Source organism: Nycticebus coucang, chromosome 3 (genome assembly GCF_027406575.1).
Source record: "Nycticebus coucang isolate mNycCou1 chromosome 3, mNycCou1.pri, whole genome shotgun sequence".
NCBI classification, from domain to species: Eukaryota; Metazoa; Chordata; class Mammalia; order Primates; family Lorisidae; genus Nycticebus; species Nycticebus coucang.
Genome location: NC_069782.1, coordinates 91,277,202 through 91,297,447, shown reverse-complemented (window position 1 = coordinate 91,297,447; position 20,246 = coordinate 91,277,202). Strand labels below are relative to the sequence as shown.

At 39.7% G+C, this 20,246-nt stretch overlaps 1 protein-coding gene and 1 long non-coding RNA gene across 3 annotated transcripts in view; one reads left to right on the top strand and one right to left on the bottom strand.

Moving 5' to 3' along the window:
- Positions 1-20,246, top strand: part of LRMDA (leucine rich melanocyte differentiation associated) — a 777,564-nt gene that overhangs the window by 511,924 nt on the left and 245,394 nt on the right. The window contains exon 6 of the mRNA XM_053583012.1: positions 6,781-6,789. Within this exon, the coding sequence (XP_053438987.1) occupies positions 6,781-6,789 (9 nt within the window). The remainder of the gene's footprint in view (positions 1-6,780; positions 6,790-20,246) is intronic.
- On the bottom strand, positions 539-14,945 carry LOC128580739 (uncharacterized). 2 transcript variants are annotated; one of them, XR_008378735.1, is made up of 3 exons: positions 14,800-14,945; positions 14,358-14,554; positions 539-1,578 (listed from the first exon to the last, which is right to left on the bottom strand). It is a non-coding gene; the product is annotated as an uncharacterized LOC128580739 (long non-coding RNA). The 2 variants fall into 2 exon arrangements; XR_008378736.1 differs by having other exon boundaries at positions 549-1,578; positions 14,358-14,497.

Sequence of the window (20,246 nt, the reverse complement as noted above, 5' to 3'; positions counted from 1 at the left end):
GATAACCACTCTACGGAATACCACAATTCATGTACAATGGGTGGCTGGTTGAGTAAATCACTGTTAGTGGTCAGATTGGATGTGTCCTCCAAATCCATATCCTTTATACTCACCTGCATGGATTCTTCTCATCCCCCATGGATTTTCTTCAGTTCAAAGAGATGTGGTTAGAGCAGGAATTATGAAGGGCCCTCTGCTGGCCTTATTTCCATGCAGTTATGTTTTATATGCATACTAACTCTAATGGGAAGCTGTGTCAATCTCCCCTTCCTGACAGAGCCCTAAATCCTCCCAATGTTGCCTCCACTGTTGGGTATGTGCCAAGTGGCTTATAACCTCAAAGAGAGAAAGCATCCTGGTCTTTTGTGTGTGGAGGTGGGGGACAGTGATAAACAGGTCTTGGCCTGTTATTGTCTTCTCCCATGATAATGAACCCATCACTAGCATAGGAATGTAACGCAATGATTTCTCCAAGAACCATCTAACCCCCTTGTAGCCCTGCCTGAAAATGTAAACATACCCTTTCTGGGGACAGATTTGCATTTTTTGGTGAAAGAAATTCATATATATGGCAAAGATGCCTCTGTAATTATAGAAAGTTTATTTCTGTCCCCAGATGTCAGCAATCAAATTCCACATAAATATATTTCGTGTAAATCTGTCGGCAGCTGGTCTCCATTCAGGTTTCTGGAGATATTAGCCTGTCTTTGAGTTTATGACAAAGTTAAAAATTATTCATTAAACTGACCTGCAGTATATTCAGTAACTGGAAAATTGCCTTGCAGTTCTATTTGGTTTGTAGATGTGATCACAAGTAAATTTTTAACTTAATTAATTGGCCGTTTCTGTTGACAAGAAATTTATGTGGTAATAATTTGCTCGAAATAGATGCCGACTGTAGGAAATGAGATATCCATCATAGGCTTGTGTTCCACCAGCTGCACAGTGGCTATTATGAAAGTATTTCAGCCTGCGTCGACCCCAGTGTTTGTGCAGTCAAGATTATATATACCCACGATCCATAGCCTGCCAGAGAGGCGCTGGTGGAGGTCTATGATAACAAAGACTTTGTGATTTATGGCTTGCTGTGAAAGCAGAGCTTGATGAGATTAAACAATTTCATAGCACAAGTGTTTCTCAAGACCTGATTTGTAGTTGCAAGCTGATGGTAAATCACATTTATATATCTGCAAGCGTGCTCAGCAGAGGACTGCAATTACAGTTTAAGACAGCTACTTTTTATTTAATTTTTATCCTGGTTTTGTCTCTTTTATATCCCCTTCGTCTGCAAACCATTCACCTTCACAAGTCCTTTCCTGGTTAGAAGGCCAAAGATTGAAGTCAGTGATGATCTCCTCGTCTCTGTGCCAGCTCTGGAGGGAGGTTGGGAAGGTTTCAGAGCAGCACAGACTGGTTTAAACTGGCTTCGACTGGGGTGAGCTCTTTGTTCAATTCTGTGTCCAAAGAGAAGTCTGTTTCCTGTTTTCTCTCGGTGTGCAGCTGGTACTTGAACTTCATAGTGTGCAGATAGAGAAAGGAGGACCTTCATCACCCTGGGATGCGGGGCAATGCCGACCACTGAATACAAAAGGGAGAAGGGAGTTAAATTCACTTCAGAAGCTCAACTTCAAGGTTGCAGGCTACTTCAGGGGCGTAAGGCTGACTCCCCTTTAATGCGGAAGGAGGCATTGTGTTTTCTTACGGATCAGCGAAGAATGAACTCTGTAATCACTTTATTTAACCAGTTTATTGGTTACCTACTGTGGCCACATCTCTGTACTAGGTACTAATATAACAGTCTATGCCCTCAAGCTATTTATAATCTACATATGGCGCTAAAAAATGAAAAAACACAAACAAACAAACAAAAAAAAACCCCTGGAAGTAAGACTAGGGAGGTCAGAGAGTAAATGGAAGAGAATTCTCCCAGCTCAGAAGGTAGAGAAGGAGAATGAATAAGACAAGTAATCAAAGGATAGATACAATTTCAACTAGAGGAGAGGGACAGTTCTGGAAGCTTCTATGATTTGCACTAAGGGAGGCTTTCAAAATACCCAGCCATGGATTTAAATTCAGGCTGAGTTGCCAATGATTGAATAATTATAGTAACCACATAATAACTTTCACTGAATGCTTACTATATGCCATAGTAAATGCTGTATATGTATTATCTCATTAATCCTCACAATAACCCTATAAAGCAAGTATTTGGGGGGTGTCTCCATTTTGGGAATGAGGAAACTGAGGTTCGGCAAGGGTAAGCAGCTTGACTATGTTCATCCAGGTGTTTGGCTGAGTGGGTATATTTCACTCCCAAGCCTGTGTTTTCAACCACTGTGTTTTGCTGCTTTTAGAGAATCTGAACATCATTAGTGAGGTATTCCCACTGCTGTGTCTACTGCTCACATCTTCAACAGCTCAGGTCTCACATCCTTTCTCTTTCCCTTCAAGTACCTTAAGTGTTACATTTGGTCTCTGTGGTAGGCTGAATAATGGCCACCCATGAGTGCCCACATCCTGATCCTTAGAACCTGCGAATGTTCCTTTTATGGAAAAGGGGACTTTGCGGATGTGATTACGGATGTTAAGATAGGGAGATAATTCTGCCTTATCCAGGTGGGCTTGATGTAAGCACAGCAGGCCTGAAGAGGGACTCAGGAGAACTCAGAGTGGAGGAAGCAGAGACTGGAGCAACGTGCTTTGAAGGTGGAGAGAGGGGACACAGACAGGAGGACAGGCAGCTGCTGGAGGCTGAAAAAGGCCAGGAAATATATTCTCCCCTCAGAGCCTCCGGAAGGGACACCTTGACTTTACCCTTGTACAATTCATTTCAGATATCTGACTTCTACAACTGTGAGGCAATAAATTCCTATTGTTTTAACCCACAGCATTCATGGGAATTTGTTACAGCAGCAATAAGAAATTGATACAGTCTTGGACAAATTCCAACCACCTCTTCAGAGAGTCTTATTCTGATTTTAATGAGATGTTGGGGTTTGTTTTAGAGAGGAGTACTTTTTGATTTCTGTGTTTCCCCCATTCTCCCTTCTTTTGTAGTGAAAAGGGGAGGGACCATTTCTGTTTTAGTTACTCGTGAACCTCTAGTTCCTACTACGGTATATGGCATGTAGCAGGTGAGCACTAAATACTCGTTAAATTAGTAAATGATTTTACTTTATCCCATCTCCAGGATAGTTAGTCGATCCAGAGTCCAGTTTTTTCCCAGCCCAACCTGCTGATGTCATATTTTGCTTTTTATAACATCATAGAGGGAATGATGAAACGTCCCACATGCACAAACAGGCCTGAAGAGGGACTCAGTTTGTCCACAAACTTGGAATATCTCTGTTATGAGGGGGGCAGTAAGGCCCTGGGAAAGCTAATTCTGACCTAACAATATCTGGTAAGTCAATATGAGTGGTTCATAACTTTTAGAGTCTGCTATTTTATAGTCTGTTTTCTTCTCTTAGTATACAGAATAATTAACTTAATATACTAATAAAATTTTCTTATGAACTTTAAAATTGCTATAGCACAACGTTGTTTGATGATTGCATAGTATTCCATTGTGTAAATATATTGCAATTTGTTTCACCAGTCCTTTGCTTTCTGGCTACTTGGCTGTTTCCAATTTCTTGTTATGATAAATAATGTTGCAATAAACTCTATTCTACAAAAAAAGAAAGAAAGAAAGAAAATAGATGTGACCCTTTATCCTGACACCAGGAAGGTAAGAGGGTTTCATAAAGAGCAAATGGTCTCTGAGAGCCTCACATGCCACCTTGGCAGAGTTGGGCTTTTTATCTTTTATTTGATAGGTAGGTAGGTGGGTAGGTTGTGTTTTCTAACTATTTATTATTCCAGTTTTTATTACTCTTTTAGCTGGAGACTCATAGGCATGGTCCTCTCCAGTGAAGCTCTGGACGTTAAAATTTCCAGTGAAGCTCTTTATGAGGGAGTGAGCCCAGCCAGTATCTTTGGCCTGGATTCCAGAGTCCTGGTTTGAAAATCTTGGGAAAGCTGAGAGCTTCGTTACTCTCTCTAGGGTACTAGTATATTAGCCTCCCAATAAAAGTTAATTGAATTTAATTTTATGTTTTAAGTGTGATGCATTTTAAAGTTTTCCCCAGTGTTAAAGTCCCTCTTGAAAAGGCAGTAAATTCATATTATTAAACTACCAAATGTAATTCAGCTCAAATAAGCATATTCGGCAATCTTTATTCTGGATATGTGGGACTGACCTTGTGTTGAGACTAAATCATTTCATCCCAGACAAAGTCTGTTTGGAGTTAATTGGGGAAGCGGTATGGATGTACAGCAGGTCACTCTGAGCTTTTTATTCTCTTTCTGGCCTTCATTCAAAGTGCCATCGTAGCATACATTTTCTGATGCCAGTTCTTCCATCATTTTATAAATATCAATATTTGACACAGTATGGAAGGTGAAAAAGACAATGCAATTCTTCCCCCTGGAGACTTTGCCTCATTTAACCACATTTTAAAGCTACTAGTTTGTTCCTGGAGCATGAAAGGGCCATGTGGGTTGGAGAAAGCACGTGGGGCTGGCAATCAGATGACCTGGATTCTAACCCTGCCTGTCCATTAACCAGCTCAGTGACCCCATGCATTTCTAGTCTTTGGGCCTCAATTTTTCCACATTTAAAAAATGAGATGGTAATGAGAGGACTGACAGTGGTTTCCAACTTGCATTCTCGGAGGTCCAAATATGTTGAGGTTTCTTAGCCACTCTGCTGAGTAACCAGAGCAGGGATAGGCTGAACAGCAGTTAAGGGTGAGACCAGCCAGAGGGCCTAAGGCTTGAGTATTGCTCTTACATCCTCTGTTATTAATGGCATGAGATAGGATACTACGTATATGATAATTATTTACACTTGAACTCACATTTTTTAATTTATTGAACAGAAATCTTTTGCCACTAGAAGATACAACATCTACTGAGTATCCTCTCTCATCCCTAAAGAGATTTTTTTATCTCTTATTCTTTTATCTGTACCTTTTGGCTGTGAATCTAGCTGTAGATACTTCTCTTTCCTTATATTTCCATCTGCCTGCCCCATGCCCAGCACACAGATATATATGGACTGTCTTCATTCTTGTAATTTTAGTTTTGTCTCTCTGCTCCCTATTCACATGCATCCCATTTTTCAAGGGCCAGACCAAATTTCCTCTTTATACAAACTCTTTCACTGCCCACTCTCAGTTCCACAAAGTTCCTATTCTGATTTCCTTCAGAACCCAGTTGAGACCAAAAATGTTCCTACCACATAACATAGTGTCTTGTTATTTTTTATTATTTTTTTATTTTGCAGTTTTGGCCAGGGCTGGGCTTGAACCCGCCACCCCCTCATATATGGGTCTGGCACCCTATCCCTTGAGCCACAGGTGACACCCTGTGCTATTCATTATTGATGGATTCATGTTAATTTAACTGGACCGTAAGCTCTCTGAGGACAAAGATCCTGAAATTCCATGGTATTTTCTGTAGTGGTAGATATGTAACAATAATAATGAAAATATTTTATTATAATAAAATAATATTTATGCCCACCTGCTCCTGTTAGGAAAGGCAACCTGTTCTTATAAGTAGAAATAAGGTGTGTTTTGTTTGGTTCACTGTAGAACATTGTGTTCATAAACATTTTCTGGCAACCATTGTTAATTCATTCATTTCCAAGGGAGGAAAAAGTTCTTGCTAAAATGAAAACTCTGCTCTCTAATCTCTAAAAAGACAAGCAAATAAGTAGGTCTCCTCTGGAGGAACCCTGGCCACAAACCAGGCCTGCCAGATTTAATATGTGCTTTAATTCCACTTGAATATCTTTGCTATGCTGGAATGAATGGTTTGGGATTAGTTTTGGTTTGCATTAGAAAGATGAGAAACACTGAGAAAAAAAGCACTTAATCAGGACTGATTCAAAGAGCTCAGCCTCCTGGTTGAATTCTGGTTCATTTATTTGAGTACTGTTAAAAAGACAAAATTTCAGCATATTTAGGTTAAAGATCTAATTGGCTTTTCTAGTGATTCATGAGTTGGATAACATCGCATCTAAAAATAGAGGTGCTTCCCTGGGAATGGAAGAACAGTCAGTTTTTATAAGGTAACTTGAGCAGTAACAAACAGAATAAGGCAAAACGTGGTTTGGTTTAACATCAGGTTACTTTGGGTTGCTTTCCTTGTAAGGGTTAAAGCAGTGGGGACTTTCTCTTCATCCCATGTTTGAGGATTTGGCTATTATCTCTCTCTTGATTTCTCAGAAGGTCAGATAATCAACTTAGTTTAGGTTTGGTGACATGGACATTTGGCACAAGTGACTCCATTTTGGCTTGGTCTGTTCTGTTAGGGTCTAATATAGAGCCTGGTCCAAAACAATGGTCTCCTAAGAATTTCCTTTAATAGGTAGAATCCTTTCAATGCTACTATCAACTTTTAAAATACTGTGACCAGATTTGTACTTTCAAACCCCATCTTTGCTATAATGTTAGGAGAAACCGTGACTCCCTTGTGTAGTAGGCAGAAAGAGATTCTTGGAAAATCGCTTGAGATGCATAAACCCTCAATCAACCAGGAAACATGGTGGAGTACCAGCCTCCCTGCAAAGCAAATGAAGCCTTGTCTTCTGCCTGTGAGAATAGGTTTCCTTTAGTAAAGAGGCCGTTACTGAAACAAACATAAAAGATATTTAATAAGACATCCATTCGAAAAGGGTGTGTTCCAACATTAAATGCATGAATGATTTACTAATGGTATACCTAAACCAAGAGTGAGGATGTATTATGGTGGAAGGCTGAAGTGGGATGTTGGATTTGCATAAAATTAGAGACACTGATGGTATCTTTCTTTAAAAAAAAAATGCAAACTCAGCCTGCTTGCTGAAGTGGATGTTTCTAGAGTCTTCCTCAATGAAGGCGTCATTTGGTAAAAAAAAGAAACAAAAACTGGGCTTGGACTTTCACCAGTTGGTTTTTATTCCCAAGCTTTTAATATGTACAGATAGACAGGGGTTTTGTTTTTGGTGGCCTAAGTTGTACCTGCCAAAGCAAGAGTGGCAGAATGGGTCTCTGAGAATGTGAGGTTATCTTCTTTTATGACTACTTCCAATGGTATTTTATTGATACCTCCTCCTTGGTGTTTGTAATACAGAAAACACTTACAGGGCTCCACAGATATGGAGCCTTTCCTTACCTTAAATAGGATTACAGGAGGCATATTAAAAGCAGGTGGATATTAGAAAACATTATTTAATAGAATACATTGTCTCACTCCCTATTAGATTAGAATCCAAATATTCTATCCTTGGTAATAAAGAACTAGAGTCTAGTATTTTCAAGAAAGCATTTATACATAGCATGAAATGTTGGACTTGATGTCTTCCAATTCCATAAATCTATAAAAACCCGGTGGCTATTTCTCAAATGGGCCTCATAACTAACCAGGCAAAACGGATGAGTCATTGTCTGGATGAAGCGGCCTTTAGTTATCCTTTTTAACACTGATCCTTTTGGAGCATATCATGGTACCAGGTTATTGATCTTATGTTTTAGGTCTGGAACACTTTTTAGAAAGATTATGCCAGAGAAACAAGATCATCTAGAAAGAAACATGGGACCTTTCATTGATTAATTCTGAAGAATTTTGTAACAGAGCATTTATATCATGTTCTCTGACTTCTTGTGACGTTTTCACTTTTCTAATCCTAACCAACTCTTAGAAATTCCCATGGCAAAATTAAATTGTCACTATTATTAATTGTATACTTAGGTCTATATTCACACAAGACTATCCTTGCCTACTTTGGCAGATTGAGTTAGCAATGTAACAGAATCACACGCAGGCCTCTACAGGGTATCCTAAATTCTCCCAAACTTTACATGTTATAATCTTCTCAATGGGTCTAATCCTTCCACTGAGTCCATTGTTTAGTAGATTTATGTAATGTACAGTAGCCCTTAAACACATTTCCCAAGATGCTTAACTTTAAAAGGAATTTGTTTCCTTGGGAATATGGAGTTGAAAAGCATGGGTTTGCAGGCATTTCTTAAGACCATCTTAATAAGCAATTGTAAAATTTAGGTTTCCTTTCTTTCTACATGAAATGGTTATTGGGGACTTGTCCTCTGTTCTGATGGTAGTGATTAGATGGAGATCTCTTCCTCAAGGTGAAGACATGCTGTGCCCATTTAGGATACAGTGAAGATGTGAGAGACCAGTTGACTCCAAGTTAGGGAGTCATGAGCTACATTTCTAGTTTTAGAGGTCAAAGAAGAGTGAGCACCATGACATTTAGGATGGTTTTAAAACTTTGGATTTGAGGGGATACTTTCTTTTATATTTCAGCCTCATCCCCCCCAAAAGTAAACAAGAACTTCATTTTGCTCATGGAGGAGGAGTCGAAAGGAATCTAAAGTTTTTCTCTGCCTCTGGAGGGATGCAGTGTCACTATTTCCACTCGTATGTCTGCTTTCTTCACCCTCCTCCCTCCCTGTCTCTCACGGTTGGGTCTCAAAATAAATAACACAGGCACTTCATCTTTAACTTCAGATAATCAGAGTCGCAGTCATCTGGGATATTGTGATGAACAATGTACATTTCATACACATGGTGTCATAGTAATTTAAAATGTCATCTCAATCTATTTATGATCTTCTAATGACTGAAATGTTTTACAATTGTGGGGGATATTTTATAACTGAAGTTTTAATGGCTGAATCACTAACACCTGGCTGTCTGGAATGCTTTTCTTTCTCCCAGTTAGGCATTTAAATGCATTTCTGGAGGGCCCAAGGGGTGGGATGTGACATATAAGCTCTTAAAAGGAGGAAAATTAGTTCTTGATACCTTAATGATCAGTCAGGTGAACGTTTGCATACTTAGCATTAATGCTCTTAAGTGGAATAGCTTGATTAAGACCCTTGGTAGGGTTTTATTCTTTAAACATCCTTATAGGTGAGATTACAGAGGGAAATGCTACGATCTATGCTCATCCATTTAAAAAATCTTAAGTTTTCCATAAGAAAGAGTTTTTTCGTTGTTGTTTTCACTACTTTTTTATTTTTCTGTATTATTGCCTCTGATAACTTGAGGCAATCAAGTTATCTCTTGATAGAGAGTTACTATATACTCTTTGTTTTACAGGGCTAGGATGTATATACAAATATTTACTTGTATATATACAAGTTCTTGTTCCTGGGTGAACATACAGTTGCTTCAAGAAGACCAGACATATACACATGAACATGTCAGTGAACTATACCAGCCAATGTGTAATTAAGCCCCCAGGCCTCTGGTGGATGTTTACTAAAGACGATAGTGACACTAAATTATCTGGTGCAGGTCAGGAGAGGTCAACACAAGGTTTCCCAGTGGCCTGCATTAAACCATCACAGAGATAAGGCTGCATTTTGGTTTCTTCTGTTTGTGTACCATGTACAGCCTTCCAAGATAGTGTCCCAGTAAATATTCATAGTAATGCACTAAAGGAATTCAAGGTGATATTTATATCCAGAGTTTTGCAGAGGGCAAAAATAAAGGCTCAGAGACATGAGATTACTTGTCCCCTGAGCTTCTGACAGCTGGGGCAGTGACAGAGCAGAGCCTGTACCTGGCAGCTTCAGGGTCCAAGACTGCTTTTTACCCCACCGTGTTGCTTCCACTCACAGGGCTCCTAGCAGAGTGTCTTCAGGCCAAACTGTTGCCTTGAATGGGCAATTTGCTTGAAATGTAGCCGGATGTGCAGTATCTTTGCTCATGTTGCAGCTGGGTAAATAATGGCAAATCTCTGTGTATTTGTTTCCAATGAAGATTGACTAGACTGATGAAATAATGATAGGCTTGACTTCCATTTTTATCAACTAATGGTGTTCCTGGTGACAAGTCCCTGTGATATCACTGTATAACTCTTAATGCACACACTTGTGTTGCCTCTGCATTCTAGGTAGATTGGGCTGATGTTTCTCACCAAGGCCTGCTTTGACTGACACCAGAATTCAGCTCGACAATGGCCTTGTACATTCATCATTAGAGTGTTAATACAGAGAAGTTTCACACACTGTCCTGACAGGGCATTAAGACACCACAGATACTGCTAAACGTGGTGAACAAAAGTCTACTCTGAGATGTAGGAAATCAAATAATTAGGACTTCAATGCTTACAAATTTGCAAAAAAAGGAAAACAGACTGTGTATTTTCATTTCTGTACATTTTTATTTATCTCTTTAGCTCCATGCCTATGAAATGGGGTCTCTTTATAATGCCCTTGAGATTGATGAGTCTACAGACAATAAAAAATAAGTAATTTTGTTGAAACATTTAGGGAAGTGTGAGAAGGAATTATACAAATGGTATCTCATGTTTGCAGTGGTGTCACTTCAGATTTTTGTTCCTAAATATTGTCATTGTGGTATCAGACGAGTGACTATAGGTGCTTTGGCTTAGGTTAAGTGACCGTAATTTAGGTTTTATAAGAGTTTTATAAGAGACTCTGAGAGTTTCAACAACCTTGTGGTTTGGTTCTTCAAGTTCAAACCTTAGAAAGATAACTCTTAAGAGTTAAGGGTCCTTGTAATTAGTCAAATTAATGAGCCCAAGGCCACATGTGGCAGGGTCATCTGTGATCTCTGCAAAGTTAAAAAGTTCCCATGTTACCTTATCTCTATATGTATGATTCCATCTGAGTATGAAAAATGGTTCAAGAGACCATTTATGCCATCCCTCACATTTATCTCTGAGAAATAACTCAGGACCCTTAAATCTATTTGCTGTCTGCCTTGTTGTAATAATGTGTAATAATTTTTCTATATGTCACTCACTCATATTCCTATTCTCTGTTATTGGGTATAGTAGCCATTCTTTAGCCACAGCTAGTACTTGGAGGTTGTTTTGGTTCCCGTTCTTCCTAACCTTGTTTTGAACTTCTACAATAAATACACTTTCCCACTCCCCTGGTAGGAAAAGAGTTGACAATCATGGATGTGGTTGTGCAGATGTTTATTCCTAAGTCTATCTAGCAACCTCTTGGAAGAAGAACTTTTCAAACTTGGTATTGAGTTCTTGGGCCCGTTTGTGTGTGTGTGTTCAGGTTGCTTTTGTGTTCATCTTTTCAAGAGCAATGGGTTCACTTGCATAGTCCTCATTTTCTTTTTAAAATTTGTTGATTAAATCGAGAGAGATCATACTGGAAATTCTTTGCTTTGTTAATTGCTCCAGACTGAATGCACCTAGGTCTTAGTTTTTAAAAATGTACTAACGTAATTCATCTAAGTACTGACCTCTATACTGGTGACATGAAGGCGTCTCTTGATGTCTATCATCATATTTCCTAAAGAAGTTGTGAAATACATCTTATCTTCTTTCTTAAGCCTTATTCTTTACCCACATATCTTAGCTTCAGACTTGGTTTTGTCCTTGTCCCTGACCTAGTAAACATTTTTATCAATAACGCATAGGGAGCTGGCCTTATTTATTAACTTTCAAAATAACAAAGTTGGGGAGGTCAGGACATAACAGAGCTTTTAGATCATGGTTCCAGTGGTCTCAGCAAGCTAAAACATGGCCTGACACCTTACCAGACAAAATCTAATAGGATTGTAAGTCTAAAGTCTTACCTTTGTGGTTAAAAAAATCAATTATAGAAGTACGTCCTTGAAAGGTCTGGCTTGGCAATGTTTCATATCAAAGGCATTGGGATATTTTATTTGACTGAAATTTGACGTACGCAGCTATAGGCTATAGCTTGGAAAGGTATTGCCAACTTGGGGATAGTGGAACTTTGGTCGAATTGAGTGTCTTCTTAAAATCCTCACAGTTCACCATCAATCTAGAGGACTAGGTTTAGTTCAGGGTTTCATGTTTTAAGAAAAGCAAAAGAACTAATAGGCAATTTTAGGAGAGCGTCCAGGCTGTTGAGTGTTACAGAAATACTTGGCCTAGAATAGAGGGGATTAAGATGATACATAGAATCTTCTTTCACATATTTAAAGCATGATTGCATGGATAAGGATATAGAGTTTATAGAGGACCAACCTAGGACTATGGGTTAATGGTATAGAGAGGGAAGTTCGGGTACAATGTGAAAAAGAGATTTTATTAAGGGCTCTTATTGAACAGAATGATACGCTACCTTGAAAGGGTGTAAATGCTGATTGTACTGAAAGAGCTGAGGCCAGAGCTCAAAGACCATTTTTGGAAGGTGACATAGAAGAGATATCCCTGTGGGAAACAGGACAGGTCAACTTCCCAGAATGCAGAGATCCTCTCTACTTCCAGTTCACTGTTGTATTGAGAATTTCAGGGTCTGCTTGGATATTTTCTTTCATTTCCTTTTTTATGTTCAGGTTAATATGTAGATTGTAAGACAGAAATATCATATGGTTACTAACCTGGATACCAAGCACAGTTTGGTTTTATAAACATCGAACTACATTTCTTGGACACTGCCACGTCTTTGGGTGTGCCCTCTGCTTTGGTTTTACAGTTATGTGCTGGACAGGTACTAGGTCAATTCCAGCTTTCCTCCCTGGTAACCCTTAAAACCAGTAAATGCTACAAGGACCGACAGTATCCTCATTGTCTCTCACTGCCACCCACCCCCTGCTTAAGCTGTATCCACCCCACCTGCTCCGCCCTCCTCAACCCATCTTCAGATTCTCTCTTGACTATTCATTTACTCCTGGCACTTACAGAAATCTTACCCTTTTTTCAAGGCACAACTCATTCCATTTCCTTCCTAGCATCCTCTTTTTGTTAATCTTTACTCATCACTTTTCTTTGGGCCTTGAATCATCTTCAGAATTATGCAATGTAGTACTACTTAATTGTTGTTACATTTTCATGTCTATTAATTTTATCTCCCTGTCTCCACACTATATAATTTGGGATTAGGGATTTTTACTTAGTTCTCCATGATTCCTTTGTTGTTACAAATATGATCACTGTATATAAGCAACCAGCTAAAAAAGGATTGTGCCCCTCAATCTGACCTCATTAACACAAGGTCAAAAGTAACCAATTTAAGTACCTAAAGTATAGGACACGGTGCAAATTATATTCATAGGCATACTTTTCTCATTATTAAGATATCCTTCTCATTATTAAGATATCCTTCTAAACCCTAATTCCCCCTTGTTATCTTTGCATAAAACTGAGATCATACACTTAGCGAAGGTTTCCGGAAGGCTAAGCAGCAAAGCCATAGGCAGATGTTCTACTCTTGCAAGTTCATTCACAAGGTGGAGAAAAATTCCTTTCCACGTCCCTGGATTTCCATCACAAAGTAAAATTGATTTCTGGTTTAGTGATATTCAAGGAGTTAACTTGGACTCCTTCACCAAACCCAACTGTTTAATGTTTTTAATGGCATAATGTGTTAATAGCCATACAGCTGTTGTTTCTCAGCCTCTTCCTTTATTAAGTTAGACACCATTTAGTAGGCTGAGTTCAAATTATAAACAAATTATTTTTGCATATGGATCAATGGAAATTTAATAAAGTTTATTAAAACCGTATTTTGGACAGAGGAGTGCTGTTTTCTCTCATGGATATAAACCAACCTCATTAGTTCGACCCATATTAACTGAATCGCAGGGAAGAAAGTATTTCTGGTCATTTAAAGATTATTTGGGCTAAACAGATGGTGGCTAGCATCAGAGTGTAATTTTTCTTGCTTATTAATTCATTTGCATGTACAAACATGGATGATACCTAGAGATCATCTAACACAAGATGGTTAATTTTAGTGGCTAGTGTGCATCCTGGCACATTGTAGGAAATGAAAAGAGTCGTCAGAAGAGAGATTGTGGTCTCAGGTGCAAAGAAGTGGAGTGGTGTCTGCACAGCTTCTGTGGGGCAGAGCCGTGAAGGAGGTGGGAGCTCTCAGCTCTCAGTCCAGTGCTCTTATCACTCCACACAACTGCCCTCCAGTGATTCATTGCCTGTGAAATGTCTTAAATGCTCCACAGATACCTTCTGCCTGTTCTCATGGCAATCTCAGTTTATGTTGCAATAAATGTTATCTTAATCTCAACTGATCGACGAGTTCTTAAAATAACAGCATTACCAAAGTTCTCACTCACATTGTAAATCACAAATATTCCACTCTTTGGAAAGCTTTCAGGGTGGCTAACCGCTGTTTCAGATATGGCTCGAGCAGTACCGCCATAGTTGGAGGTCCTCTCCTAAGGACCTTTTACCAGAAGGAGTTAAATAGTTATCGGGTAACTCAGAGCAGGATGCAGGGAATTTGGAGTAGAAGGCCTAGAAATACTGCCCTGCAGATTTGAAGTTAGAGCAGAAGGGAACTGAGATGGACTTGCTTTTTGTGGCCCAGAGTGACAGCAGTTACCTTTGGGGTAATAGAACAATATTGGAGTTGTTCATTCCAGCTTCCTTGTGTCATAGTCCCTGGCAAGTAAGAGGCAGTTCTGCTCGACTCTGGCAGGAGTCATTCACTCCGTCTGGGGGTCTGGTGTTTTGCCATTCTTCCTGAAAAGTAGAATCCTAAATATGGGCAGCTGGTTAGGACTGGAACCTTGGTGACTTCTGAAAGTTATAACAAATGGAAGTCATTATCACCATTGCCCCCCTTTACCTTTGTGCTACTTGAGGCAGAAAATGATTTTTTTCTCCCCTGGTTTGTTTTGGAGTCTTTCATCCAGAGAGAAAGGGATTAGCCTATGGCTACAGTAGTGCTTTCAGGGCCTTTCGGCGTGCTGCAAATGTTTACTTACCCAGGTACAAATAGGTAAAAGCACATAGTTAAAGCTCCCAGCTGCAAGGTCATTTACCTTTTTAAAATTCAACCGCATGTGCCGACTGAAGTTGAGGGCTTGCTGGTATGAGCCATTAGCTGCCTGTTGTACGTAACCTCTCCTTGTCTTACACACAGCTGCGTGCGAGCCGCTGGTGCCGCACAGCCAGCCCACCATGCATGCCTTGCGAGCAACAAAAGCAGTTTAACTTGTGATCGCTGATCATATGATCCACTTACAGTGTGCAGGCTCAGTCAAGTAGAACTGGTAAATCATTAAAAATGCGCCTCAGTGCTGTGCCTGCTGAGTCAAACATCATGCTAACATCTCTACCTCCCACCTCTGGCCAGTTAGCGGCGTGGGGAAGGAGCTGGGACCAGCTGCATGTTGGAGAATCCCATGTCGCTTTAGCCTAATGTGGTGAGAGATTGTCAACTCCTGCTTCCAAGCAACGTGGGAGAGGAGGGCAGGAAGACAGGGATCATCCGAGAAGGCTGCTGTCCTCTCTCCTTGTCCTTTACGGACTCAGGAACTGAGCCTGGGCGAAGGGTCGTCTTTGTGTCAGGCTCCATACTGGTGCCAAAATTACAAAGGTGGGAGAAGAAATGAGCTCTAACTTAGAGACTTTCATGCCCTGCCAAGTACTCAATTCACCACCAAACCTTTAACACAGGCACCCACCAGGCACCTTCCCACCCTGAGGGGGCCTGGGTAGCTAGAGAGGACATGATCTTAAGTTAAACCTTGAAGGGTGACTAGGATTTCATCAAGGAGACAACAACTTGAGCTGTGCCTTTAAACTTAACTTTTCAGCATTCTTTCTTCTATGAAGCATACCTTTCTACTTATTTCTTATAGGCCTTGAAAAATTATTCTGTGGCTTCAGAATGGAGGGTCCAGTACATGCTGTCTTCTTACCTCCCTTTTTTTTGCTACCTAATTGTGTCTGGCATCGTGTTACTCACTGACACCATAAACCCTTCTAGGAAGGGACTATGTATCTCCATAGTATTCTTGATTTTCGTGGATAGCTCTAAAAACTCGGGGTGTGTGTTGTTTGGAAAATCATCTTTATTTTCTGATCAATTGTTTAAACACTAATGCTAAATTGCCACAGGGTAGGTAATAGGACTTAGAATGTACCAGGTAGAAGCTTTTCCTGTGTACACATGGGGAATATCTGCTATTGTAGAGAGAGAGGACCGTGTGTGTGTGTGTGTGTGTGTGTGTTTGTAAGAGATATGTGTTGTGTATACTATGTGCATTCATATGTTCTAGAATGTTCAGGTCTCTCAGGAGTCCTGCCACTTGGATGGCTGATATACCCCCCAAACAAGACATGGACCTTCTGATGCCCCGGAGAGTAGATTTAATAATATATTTATTTATTTATTCCTTTAGATATGAGACTATGCCATTTTGGCTCATTGGCTATATCATCTATCATCTTCCAGATAATCATAGCCCTTGCATACCTTCTGTTTGTCCCTTAAAGGGTTTTACCCATCCCCAGAGGTCCATACTGCAGCTAAACATTGGGAAGAGGACATATTTGGAATCTGTGCTCCCTTCTGTTCTAATACTTGGTCTGCTTGTTCAAAGAGTGGTCAGTGACAACATCTTTGAGACACCCCTTCCTTGGATGGGAATCATCCTTGGAAAGGGAGTTGATTCCTGCAGAATAACTTCCTGATTCCTTTCAGGGCCATTCATAGGGGCCAAAAGTTGCTATTTAGAGGGTTGGAAGAATTTCTCTAAACTCTCTGTAATCTAGTATCTTCACTCTAAAACACCAGGGAGAGCTTCCCTTTGACTGGCTGTGGGAGTGATTGAATGAGTTTGTCCTTTAGAAAGATGTCCATCTCCATGCTGCAAAGAAATGGAGGCCTGGGACTGAAGCCCTGTAGGATTAGGGTTCAGATAAAATAGGTCAATTTCTGACATAAATGTCTTAACACATTAAGTAAATGAGGTGAAACTATGTTAATTAGTTGGATGTAAGCACTCCAATTTGTACAAAAAAATCAACACATTGAACCCCACAAAGGCATAAATGTATTCATGATCTATGTGTATATGACTTAATAAAAGGGAAAAAAATAGGTCAATTTACTTAGCTTCCTGTTTTATAAAGAAAACAACACTTTTATTCATCTCCCCCAACATCCTATCTTCAAGAAAATGAGAGAACTGTAAATCCATTCAAAATTCAAAAGGCCGGTCATAGCATATTAAGTACAAAAGATATATTTTAATCTCTACCTTGTACAGAGGCAGGCATATAGTGGTAGCATTGAGAATAAATCAAACAATTGAGTATTTTCATTAGAAACCGGTGTGTGATTAACCATGTACCCTATGAAAATATTTGGTGGCAAAAATGTAAATATTTGTCATTAAAAATAGGCTGAGGTCTATGGTCATTGCAGATTGGGTTCCCACCTTTGAGAGGTTGATCCTTATTTTTATTTTGAAATCTAGAAAAATTGTGCAGCTACTTTTAGGGTTACTCAGGGTTGATGGCACAAGCTTTAAAGTCAGGCTATCATGAAGAAGCACAGGGAGGGAGTTCCTCAGTGGGAAGTCATTTTACAGAGTCAGGATATTATTACCCATTGATCATCGCAGGAAAGCAGACAAGAAAGCTGTGTTCTACCTTGGGCAAGTCATCAGTTCTTGGGGAAAGCACCACACTTCTTTAAGTCGCCATGTTTTCATCTGTCTAATAGAAATGTTAATACTTTCCCAACATCCTTCACATGTGAAAATCAAACCATGTAACAGGTTCTCTGTCTTTCTCTCCCAGAACAGGTGCAATCTTTTCCATTGTTCAGCCATGAGGCTATTTTGTTTGAACTTTCCTCTAAGACCATTTGTCTCAATTCCTTGTATTGCAGTTGTTGATTTATCTTATTCCCTCCTACTAGGGTGTAAGGTGCATGAAGTTTAAGCAGCTTATTCCTCTCAGTGTGATGCAAAGAGCAGGGTACTTGGGTCAGGAAGACTTGGGAATGCAGAATCACAATGGAATTCTGTGCTGGAATCAGGCAGTTAGTTTTGGCCAAGGATACCATTATGGGATATTCCCTTTGCCCCACAGACTTGTTTTGGAAATTAAACAGGAAGGCTTATGTGAGCTATAAATATATAGTACAATATGCTAGATGCTCAGTAAACAGTAAGCCTCTTTCCCTCAGTCCTCTGCCCAAAGTGGCAAGTTAATCTATGCTTCTAGATCAAATTAAATTTTGACACCGAGCAGGAAATTCATGCTTTTCCGGAGGGTGGGGGGGTGGGGCTTTGGTATGTGTCACACTTTATGGGGGCAAGACATGATTGCAAGAGGGACTTTGCCTAACAATTGCAATCAGTGTAACCTGGCTTATTGTACCCTCAATGAATCCCCAACAATAAAAAAAAAAAAAAAAAAAAAGATGTTCATTTCAGGAGAAAGCTGGCCCTGTATTCAGAGTTATGTTGAAATAAAAAACAAATTACCATTTCAAATGTTGATATGAAGCATTTTTGAGGTTTATAGAAGAAATGATGCAAATTTTATTAAGTTACCATTATCCTTGTCAGTGAAATTAGAACATTTTTCTAATCAGTATCTTCAGCAATTACAAATAACAAGGAAATAACACAATGCCGTTATATGAAACAGCTTATAAATTTTTACATACATGTGAGAGGAATCACTTGGAATCCAAAGCTGCCAAGAGAAATAATTAGGAGCCACAGAACAGATCTCGGTAATGTGACAGCAGCTTCTAAAACATCCCACAGGACGGAGAAGTGCAAGCTGGCTTGACCTATATCTTTAATAATACAGATCATTGCCCTTGGATTGAGGCTAAAGGGTAGGACCAAGTGCTTGCTTCATCATGTTTTAGGAAACATTGCCAAAGTTTATTTATGAATTCACCACACAATGGCCTCTTGCCTTGATTATGAACCAACAGAGCTTTCTAAGTTGCAACTCAGCATGCAAAATTAAAAACAAAGAAACAAACAAACAAAAAGAAAACACAAGCAAACCCACCACAGAGCATAATTTCTTATATTCTGTCATGCTTGGCAAAAAAGTGTTATGTAAGACCCAACTAGACAAATGGCTATGTTAACAGTAGAAATAACCTTTTGTTTAATTAGAAAATAGGAGCTATATAGGACAATAAAAATGGTTACTGAGGCCCTCCGTCACTGTTTAATAAATATGATCGTGCTAGAGATAATGGTAAGTGTTATTTATTTGTACAATATCACAATCTCTTAATCGTTCATGCTGTCGAGAGTTCTCATGTGTGGAGATCATGGTAGTTTCGGAATTTGTTTCCTTTGATCTGCAAAAAAGTAAATAGCAGGTTATTTATTTAAAATGTTTATGGCCTCCCTAGGCTGGAGTCAAGCATCTGCATATTTTTAGCCCCTCTTGGGAGGACAGAATCTCTCTGGTGTTGTCTGGTGCGTATTGAGAGCTGGTGGGTTATTTTGAACTGGCTGTGCTTTTTTCCCAGCGTGCCCTCAGTCCTCCTGGAGCTTCCTACCTAGCAATGCTATCTCACATGCAGTTTTGATTTCCCAGCGCAACTACACTGAGTAGCCTTGCTGGGGGGAAGAAATGGGGCAGAGTCTCCTACCTGAGAACGTATCTGTGGCAAGAGGAAAATCTTCCTGTTGCTTCTTGAGAACCAGCGTAGGGGATGAAGATCAGACTGAATTTCACAGCATCTGTTTCAGTGTCTTCTCTGGGGTATGATGGGGAGAAAAGGCTGAAGGTGTCAGCCAGATTTCAGGGTCAGTTTCATTTGGTGTTTACTATGAACACTCTTGTTGTGGGACTGTGTGTGTATTTGGGGGTCATCAGCAAGATTGAATTCATTGCATGTGGCAGTTCACACCTTTTTTTGGAAAGGGTTGTTTTCTTTTGTATCATATTTGCTGAAGCATATGCTCTCTTTCCTGCCTTATAGGGAGAAAACAAGTTTGTGGTGTGTGCTGTTTATTTTTCATTATGGTGATTTCAGGATTTTTCACTCTTGACTTGGATAATTGTGAGATATTTCTCAGACCCTGAGCTAACATTAGGCTCATCTTCGAGAGTGAAATCCACAGAAATGCATACAAATGTCTAGAAGAAGTATTTTGTGCTATCACCTATCTCTGTGTGAGCCCTTTCTAGAAGGCTCCTACCTACTACCTTTATAAAAATACAGACAGTGTGTCAAAAGGAAAACACCACACAACAAAACTCCCTTTCTGCACACAATTCATTTTTAAGCTTCAAAATCCCTGAAAATCCCCAATCTCCTTTTGCAGTCTGGTTCTCACTCTCTAACTTTCCTCATCTCTCCCTGAAAGAAAGAAAAAAGCATTTCTTCCAGGGACTGATAAGTTGTGGGCCGATGCTTAGCAACAGCATTCCTGTGCTTTAAGTAGCTGCAAGCCCCTCGCTGAACTCTTTGATGTGACTGTCAGGGCAG